This window comes from Charadrius vociferus, unplaced genomic scaffold (genome assembly GCF_000708025.1).
Source record: "Charadrius vociferus isolate BGI_N301 unplaced genomic scaffold, ASM70802v2 scaffold311, whole genome shotgun sequence".
Classification (NCBI taxonomy): Eukaryota; Metazoa; Chordata; class Aves; order Charadriiformes; family Charadriidae; genus Charadrius; species Charadrius vociferus.
This window is the reverse complement of record NW_009646965.1, coordinates 540,006-549,420: the sequence shown is the minus strand read 5'-3', so window position 1 is coordinate 549,420 and position 9,415 is coordinate 540,006. Positions and strand designations below refer to the sequence as shown.

Sequence of the window (9,415 nt, the reverse complement as noted above, 5' to 3'; positions counted from 1 at the left end):
AAATGGGATGTTTTTGGTGTTGACCATCAGCAAAAAGGGCACATTTGTGATGTATCAGCTGGAATTAAGGAGGACGGGGAAGGCACAGCCAGAGGCAAGCAAATGGAAAAACCTCCAGGCGACCCCATGGTAAAGCAAGAACTCGTAACCATGCATATGTCCCTCTGCAGTAACTTGATATTCAAGCAAAGTTGCCAAAAGGTGCGTGCATAGTAACTCTTCAGCTCTGCTGTCGACCTAATTTAGGCCACATCTTCTGAAACAGTTTGATAATCAATGCGAGAAGCATTTTTCTTCTCTAATACTGCAGGTGGGTTTTGATGCTTTTTGGATGTTTAATGCTCCTTTCAAGTTTGTTTTTTCCCAGCTTGCCAGGTGGACAGCACAGTTCTCATCTGTTCATGCTGATAAAGTATTAGTGAATTATCAACCTCAGAGCTTGTCAGAAAGGCAACTTTGATCCAGTGTCCACCCAACAGAGATGGATGGGTCCTGAGGAAGGCTGGTCCTACTGTTCAGCTGCCAGCCCTCTGTTCTGCTGGGAAGCTTTTGGACACCTCACTCTCCTTGGTGTCTGACTCTACTGAGGCTGTACTGCAGGAATCGTTGTACATGTCTGAAAAGGAGGACATGGGCATTGTCACTACAATACCTCTAAAGGATTTCTCATCTACAGTCTTAAGGTTCATTGTTAGAAGCCTGAAATAAAATTAAAAATAAACAAACACCATTCTACTGCTCTCCTAATTCCTTCACAGCAAGGGAGGCTCTTTTGGCATGTAACTAACTTTAATGTGTGTGGCTTTATTTTTCTTTTAAAGCATTAGGCATGCCAAAGAAATGAGACCCATAGTTAGGCACTAAGGGTAGAGACAGAACTGACCTGCTGTGGAGGTGAAGGAACAGCAATTACCAAGCTCCCTTTAAACCACAGCAAAGAATCCTGGTTAATGTTCAAAAAGGTATTTCTCCACTTTAGTGAATTGATTAAAAAAAAAAAAAAATCAAAAGAAACCAGTAACTCAGAATAAAATGCTGGTAGCTCTCTATCGCAGGTCCCCAAGGAATGGCTGTGCCAGATTTTGCATTCTTCTGTTACTAGAAGAAAAGCAGGACACATTTTGGTAAATTATATTTAAGGAAATTATTGTAAACCTTTGATCTGCAGAGTTGCTGAGATTCAGCTTTTCCTGTGCAACCTGTTCAGCAACAAAGCTGAAGAAAAGATGACTTTTAGTGCTGATTTGGCTGAAATCTCGCCAGAGCAGCCCTTCTTCCAGCCTTTGGAGCCAGCAGTGAAATATGATGAAAGCAGTAATGGTTCATGAGATGCCCAGCTGCATCATCAGAGACTGCAGCACAGACATACATTCAGGCCAAGTATTTTAATACAGAAAGTGCATCCTTTTCTAATACGAAAAAAATATATTAAATGCCAGTAACACATTTCTTCATTACCTGCATTGCTGTTCTTAATTATGTTGTTACTGTCCCCCTCTGCTGGCTGCAATATACTGGAAGGAACCCAGTCGCTTTTCTCAGACACCAGTTTCTTCACTAACCTGAAATTCAGAGAAGAGTCGGTGAATTTCCCTACATTCCCTTTCCCTGGGTTGTATTTCTTAGAGGTGTATGTTGGGCAGCTATTTCCTAAACTAAGGAAGAAGGACCCAGGGCAGTCCTACAGGTAGCCGGTAACTAAGTTTCATCAGTCTCAGATGGTGACCCGGTATCCCAGATGAAGCTCACTTGCAAGCAGACTATGTGACAAGGAAGCAGCGGCTTTGGCCTGTGTTTGAGACCCTGGGCCAAATTCAGAGCTGAAGCAAAGGAATCTTTCATGTTGTCCACCCGCCTTGCTGTAAATACCATCTGGGGAGGATGGGGTTAGTTCACTTCCCACCTACTTCACCCTATGGGACTTGCTGCCATCTCAGCTGCATGTCAGTTCTGAGTGAAGGCTCTGACTGCACGGGCCCTTCAAGGAGATCAGATCTTCTTCCTCCAAATTACCCATGAAGGAGAATTCAGATGTCTGGCCAGGTCTGTTCCTGACACTCGCTTGTCAGCAAGAGAGAACAGATACACCGAAACATCTGTGAGCTCAAGGGGGCCAGATTCAATCCACTTTGTCAATCACATCTTATATCTAAGCCTTTGGGGCTAAAACTGCTCTCTTGTTCACTGCTGCAGCTCGGTGGAAGGCATGGGGATTTTATTGATGTATCTTATGGGAAGGTGCTGCCTATGACAGCTGTCCTTCTGGCTAGAAGGTGTGAAAAGCCCAAATATACCCCTCTGTTTCCTTTATGCAAACTTCTGTCCTCTTAAGCCTCATGTCACAAGCATTTGGGATGAAAGCCAACCAGGTGGAATTAACCAAAGCTGCTTGTATGTTCATGCCTCCCACTGCCCCTTTCACATCATAGTCAATGGGGTGAGTGGATTTGGATTGATTTTGAAGAGGTCTCGACATTCTTCCGAATATTTTCCATCTTTTTTAGGAGGTTATGGCTGTTCTACCTGTCAAATTCCATCTCTCTGCTGTACTTACCATTGACCGTTCTCCCCTTCCTGCACAAACTGCACTAAATCTCCATCCTCGAGTGTAAGAGAATCTGGGAAACAGCTGTCAAAACTGCCTTCTACCCGAAAAAGATTGGTCCCCTGAAATAAATGAAACAATGCAACAGAAATATGGTCACTATGGATGAAAGAACATTGTGCAAGAGAAAATGGGTTTAGTTAAATACTGAATTTGGCATTTCAAACTGGCAGAGATTTCTTCTGTAGGGAATTGTGTCACTTCTTGTTCCTTTTATCATGCCCAGATTAAATATTATTCAAACTTAGGACAGAACTGTGCTGTGCGTTCAGGCTTTAGAATTAAGCGGCCAGCCATTATTCTGATATACAAATTGGGCTTGTGACACCACCAGGTTAAGTTATCTGGAAAAGTCTGAATTACTTTTTTAAGGGCTCAGATTTTTCCCTCACTTTTGTAACAGGTAAAGCTACAGCTGACAAGTAAGGGTGACTTTTTATGGTCCTGATCCTGATCAACAAAATAGCCTTGGAATAATCCCCCAACACCCCAGATCAAATTCCCCATCTTCTGTATTCCCACACATGAATTTAAGGCTGCTATGAACCCAAACTGTGCAGTTTACATTATGATGTTTAGAGAAGAAGAGGTTGCACTGGGAAAGGGCAGAGTAATTTGACAAAGGAATTACATTGTTAGGGTTGGTCTCTTCCTCCAAGTCAGAAGAGTTGGAGAGTTCGTCTGTGCTGGAGGGGATGGCTTCAAAATCTTCAAATGTGTCTAGAGAGGGCATTTGCCTGCTGGGCCAACCTTTTCAAAGGAGATAAAACAAAAAGAGTTAGTCATTAGCCTCTCTCAGACTCAGTCTTTTAAAAATACATGTCACAGGTTCACCTGCCACTATTCCACTGAATTGCTTGTACCTTTTTACAGCTTGTTCCCTGATTTTGCCATAAAAATTACATTTCAGCCATTGTTCTGTCTCTAGAAACCTGTACCACTTACTGTCATTTGTGGGAGGGAAGATTGTGTGGCCACAGTGTGCATGCCCATCAATACCTTGAGCGTTTAGCATTGCTAAATCTCTTCAATTCAGGAGGCACAAAAAGCAAGGACCAGGAATATTTGTGGAGCAAGCTCTGTAGCAAATGATAACTTTTGCTGACGTGATTTTCAGTTCATTAAGCTCATTCAGTTTCCAGCTTACCTCCACATGTTTATCTATCAGTTGAAGTCCAAAGCCATTGAATTTTGGTTGGCTTCTTATCTCCAGCTCACCCCAAGGTGATATTACCACCTGAGCAACTTACAAGACCATACCCTGGAGCAGGTTGGAAGTGCAGCAAAGGGACAGAGTAAAAAACAAGGCACAAAGACAAGCAGACCTTTGTGGTAGGTAGAGAAGATCTCATTCATATTTACGCTGTTAGCAGTCTTATTGCATGATTTGCACCCAAAACCACCCCAGCCCAGTGGAAGGCATCTAACGAGAGATTTCCACCCCAAGCACAACAGTCAGTCTCCTCACACACAAAGGCATGCCCAGAGGATGTGTGCTGAGTGAAATTCAGGCTGAAGCTTATAAGACCTGCCTGCCTGAGGTTCCCATGATGGAAAGGTAACTCAGTCTCTCCTGTACAGAGAGCTATCTGGCTCTACGCTTTCCTTCACGCTTGATGCCTATCCCTTTTCTGACAGGGATGACTACAGTCCAGCTAGGAGGAAATAGACCTTGCATCTACCGAGGGATCCTGCAGCCCAGAAAGATACAAGCTGAATGGAGTCAGTCAAATCACCTCATGGCTTCCTACTTAACGTACCTGCTGTGCGTTAGCTGATTCTCAGGGACTCGGGCTGAGCAGATGCTGAATCAAGCTCTTTACAGCCTGTGGGCCATTGCTTTCGACAAGGCAAAGCAGTGCTCTAACAACAAGGCACGGAGCCAGATGCTCCAACGCAAAACAAAACCTGGCCTGAGACAATACAAAACCCAAGCCAGGCAGTTCAGGGAGAAAAGTGATCTGATCTGGGAGAAATAGGTTTATTAGTCAATTTATTTAATCCCTCCCCATGCGCATCCTCTCTGCCGCAGGCACTGGTTGGTGCAGCATGTGGTCATGCAGCCCCTTCTCCTCCCTCCTGTTACACAGGAGCTGTGACGGCCCCGGCTGCTGCTATTCAGATACAAGAGAGACAGTGACCTTCTTCCAGCAGAGCAGCATCCCCAGTTATAACCCTACAGGTACGGTTAGGTCATCCGTACTTTTCAAGGTGTACACTACCCTCTGAAGTGGCACTCACATGCTGGGTTGCGAGTGTCCCTGCCAAGGTCTGTACAAACAGAGTTCTGAGACTGAAGAGACAATTTCAATTACAGACCATGCAGCATATAGAGCTGGACCCCGTATTCTGTGCCAGTTGAATCCCACCAGCAAAATATTATCGACTGTCTAAATGTACAAGAATATATTGATGCTAATTAGCTTCAAATTGCTACAGCAATTTTAGTTCAAATTCACAGGTTGGGCTACAAACACCTAAAGAAAAAGATATCTCCCTTCCCCCTTAGGCAAAGCTTCAGAAATCTTTTGCCACTGCCATTTGAAGGAAGCATCCCAGTGAGAAACCTAAACAGTAAGGATTCCTTACAAATACATCCATCAGCCTTCCTCTTCCATAGAAATTGCTATTCTAATTTCAGAGACTAAGAAATAGCCCAAGTTTTATGTACTTAATTGAAGCTATAAAATAACACAGATCAAGTTGTGAGCTCTCTGACATCAATTAAAAGAATTCTTTTCAGCTGTACCAAACCTACAGAAAATCAATATCTGGGACATCATTTCTATACCTGCTAGAGATCCAAGCATGTTCTTTCATTGCTTTCACAGGAAAAAATGTTCATTAAAAGCGAAAAATCTCTTTAAGTTAAAGAGCACAAATATTATCATAAATTTATATTACACTCTCAAATTGAGATGATAAATGTTTTAATTTTGTTTACCTGTCTGGGAAGCAGATCTAGGTACAGGTCTCGTGGTGGAACCGGTATTACATTTAGTCTGGGCCAATATGGTGTTCTCAAAAGCATCTGTGACGGGAAGTACAATTTGTGTCTTCAAGGTGAAATAGTAACCAGACAACCAGTACAAAGTGAATTCCTGTATCACCTCTGCAACTGGTAGTCTCTTTAACAAACAGGTGGACCGGGGTCCAACAGTTATAAAAGAGGAGACACATGACCAGCACAAATGAGTGAAAAGACAGCAGCATTCCACAGAAAAACTGCAAGTCTGAGAAGGACAGAGAATAGCAAATGAATCAAACAGGAATACTGATGTTAATTTAGGAAACCCATTGCTGGGTGAACGGTGCAGTGTTCTATTTCACTACCGCTTCTTTACACATTTTTAACATATTGTCCTTGCAGCATTTCAAATAATTCTGTAGGTGATGGTATATGGTTTTGATGCTCTTCTTCCCAGCCAGAAATGAATAGTTTCACTCTTGATGAATACAATGCAATTTTCTGGGGGAAGTTTTTATCTAAGTACATCAAATCCTTTGCATTATTAACTCTGACAGAGCCCTGGCAATAGCAGCAACATCTTCTAGTAAAGGGATGATAATGTTCATTGCTTCCTACTTAAAGAAACTCAGTCTGGTGAGGAATGTTGTGCAGTAGGACCATGTTTTTAACCAGTGAGGATCAACTCAGCTCTATCCTACACCCCCTACCTCTGCAGCCACATGGTATGCTGAGATCAGAAGTATGTGTCAGTGAGGACCACCTCGCTGTTCCAGTCTCCTCTTCTGGTGGGAGTGACATAGGAGATAGCTCTGATATGTCACCGATTCCATCACTGACCTGGCCATCTGCCCTTTCTACCAAGGTTTTGCGGAGAGCAACACAATCCTAAGAAAGGATTCCTTAGCCTGCACCTCTCTCCCCCATGTCCTGCAGGAGGGGTACCTGACTGCCTGTGCCCCACAAGGCAACATGTTCTGGCAAATGCTTATGTCAAGGGGAAAGCTGGCAATGGAAGCTGGTGATTTTCCAGTGTCTGGGGGATAACTTCCCAGTTTAACTCGTTGGTATTTTTTATTAAACAGTAGTTGGTGAATCTGCTGCATCAAATAGGTGGAAATTCTGCTTGGCTGAAATGAAACACTGCACCTTAAATGGATATTAATGCAGTCTAACCTCTATTGTAGTCCTCATGCACATGGCTCCTGTTCCTCTTATTAGGTACAGATACCAACAAGGGAAGAGGGATGCAAGTGGCCAGACTGCGCGTGAAGGTGAATAGTAGCCCCTTGGCTCCCTGCTGCTGCACTCTGCAGAGTGAGGCAGAACCCAGGCAGAAAATCCAAATCCAGATCCCAGTCTAGAGCATTACTTCCCAAAACAGGCAGAGAATTGGGGTTTTAGCTTAGGCCCATCCCTAGGTGAAAGTTGGTAAATATAACATGAGTGCAGGGGACAGGCAAGGGGGTGACAAGCTGTGATTATCACAGTTGAACAGATAACCTGACACCAAACCCTTAACGGACTCCTGTGTCATCTGCCAGCAGTGATGAGATGTGAATTCAGTGAATAATACCAAAAGATTGCCAAACAGGTTTTCATGCAGGATGGAAATACTCATACCTTCAAACCCCAGGGGAGTTGGGTCACTCTTTATTTCATGTCTCTTGACTTTAACTGCAGGAACAAGGGGACCTGTGTGAAGTTTGCAGAGTCACAAGGCTGTAAATACTGTTAAAGGAGAAACTTGCTTTCCCATTACCTGGAAACACTACCTGTCTCATACTTTCCGTTTCACCTAGAAAAATGACCAACCCCTAAATTCTAGGTCAAGATAAACACTTCTGTGATATGGGTAGGAAACAGACCCCTTTTTGCAGAAGTCATTAAGACATAGTAAATGTATCTGCTTCCAATCAGCTTTCACAGATGTTTTCTCTCACTCTTGCCCAGGAGATGGCACTAACGTAGGCAAACTCTCAATCTCAGCTTTCTGCCCATGAAGCTGGCAGGCAAGAGCCCACCAAAGCCAACACTTATGCCTCACAGAAGTGGAGGGCGTAAGTCCACGTCCACGTCCAGTGCTTCTCCTGTGTCCTGACTCCACATGTTGAGGACCAGTGCTGGGACGGAGCTGAACTGCGACCAGTGAGCATCAGCACACAGCACTATGCCGTAGCCTTGAACATGATGATCCAAACACCCTGGCTAGACCTGTATTTGGCTGATGCTGAGACAAGACTCAGGCTTCAGTTCTTTTATCATCTGAAATACTTTGTTAAAGCAGATGCTGTAAATAAAACACTTAATTGAAAAGCACTGATTTTGTTTTCTAGCTTTTAAAATCATTACAAAAGTAGTTTTCTCAGCATTCCAAGAAATCTCCAACAGTCTTGTGGCAGACAGGATCCTAGTACAGGATTTTTTGATAGGAAACTGTAACAAAGTTTGAATTCCACTGTAATTCACACATGCTCTCTTTAATAAACCACACTAAATAACAACCCGTGGTTGCCCATTCTCTTTGTACATATGTGCTTCTTTCTGTCCCCAGCTTCAGAAATAACTATTAGGAAATAATTCAGTCTTCCCCTAACTTAGTAACTGATCATGTATTTCTGAACTTGTTGCCAAGGACTATTAAGATTATTAACTTGTTTCCAAGGCTATTAAGAGCCTCTTCTCCTGTGCTATGCCCTTCATTTCCATGTGGTGATGTTTTAGTGTTATGGTCTAAAGAGGTTGGCAAAGAAACATTTGTAGGTAGCAGTATTATCACATCCTTCCTCTGCCAATAAACCCCACCAGGGTCACATTTCATGGCAGCCTCATTGCACAGTCAAGGATACAGTTCATATTCTTCACAACTATTTAGAATGTACTCAATACTGTACAACCTTCTTCCTGACAAATATCTAGCAAAGATTTTTACATAAATGAACTCAGAGGTTTTTCATTCTATTTTGGTTTGAGAATTGTCCTGCAAATCTTAAACTTGCAAATCAGTTCCTCCACTTCATTCCAGAAACTGCCAAAAGACAGTATATTCAGAATTCAGTGTAAGACCATATGTTCTGTTCTCAAAAGTAACTCTGACATGTAGGCATAGGTGTCTACAATCCTACTGATTTTCAACACAACCAGCTTGCCCAAATGCATGGGTTGCTTTTCAGTTTAAATGTAGGCACTCAGTGCAGTATCTTAAAGTAATTTTTTTTAAAAGTACCTTTTCTCAAAATAATTATGGCTCAGAAATAAAACTTTCATAAGTTCCCACGCAAACTGCATAGAGTTCAGTGCATTCCGGGCACCTAGCTCACTTACACGTCTGAAAACGTCCTTGCAAACATAATTTCTAATCTTAACCGTGATTATGCTAAACATGCTTAAAACTGGCATCTATTGCTACTCCATTTTTGGCTTGATTTTAGTCTTTCTTACCATCTGATGTCTGCTACGTAATGAGGAGATTCTCTCCTTCTTGAAAGCAAAAATCCTAAACAGCTTTAAGGAAATGGAGAAATAACTTCTATTGAATTTCAGTTAATCCAAACCAGGGCGAAGTTGGAAACCTAACCCCACATCAGCCAACAATTAATCCAGTTTCCATGGAAACCAGCACCACTTTTTGAAGCCTATTATGGAGAAACTGAGAAGAGTCACTATATATGCTGGCAGCACACCTTGTTATACATGCAAAATGTCTCAGCCTGCCTCCCTGTGGGTGTCATACTGGTCCTGACTCTTTTTTTACTGGAACCTCCTGCGTTTATAAAAATTGAGCCTGGCGTACTCACTCTGTGAACAGCATTTGGCAGTAAATGTATCAGTCAGCAGGGAGG

General features: G+C 42.8%; 1 protein-coding gene across 1 annotated transcript in view; it reads right to left on the bottom strand.

The window, feature by feature from the left end:
• Positions 1-515: 515 nt before the first annotated feature.
• The window catches only part of MCF2L2 (MCF.2 cell line derived transforming sequence-like 2), a 153,090-nt gene continuing 144,190 nt past the window's right edge, over positions 516-9,415 (bottom strand). The window contains exons 29-34 of the mRNA XM_009895295.1: positions 7,197-7,268; positions 5,550-5,636; positions 3,237-3,355; positions 2,555-2,667; positions 1,459-1,562; positions 516-616 (exon numbers count right to left, since the gene is read on the bottom strand). Of these exons, the coding sequence (XP_009893597.1) occupies positions 516-616; positions 1,459-1,562; positions 2,555-2,667; positions 3,237-3,355; positions 5,550-5,636; positions 7,197-7,268 (596 nt within the window). The remainder of the gene's footprint in view (positions 617-1,458; positions 1,563-2,554; positions 2,668-3,236; positions 3,356-5,549; positions 5,637-7,196; positions 7,269-9,415) is intronic.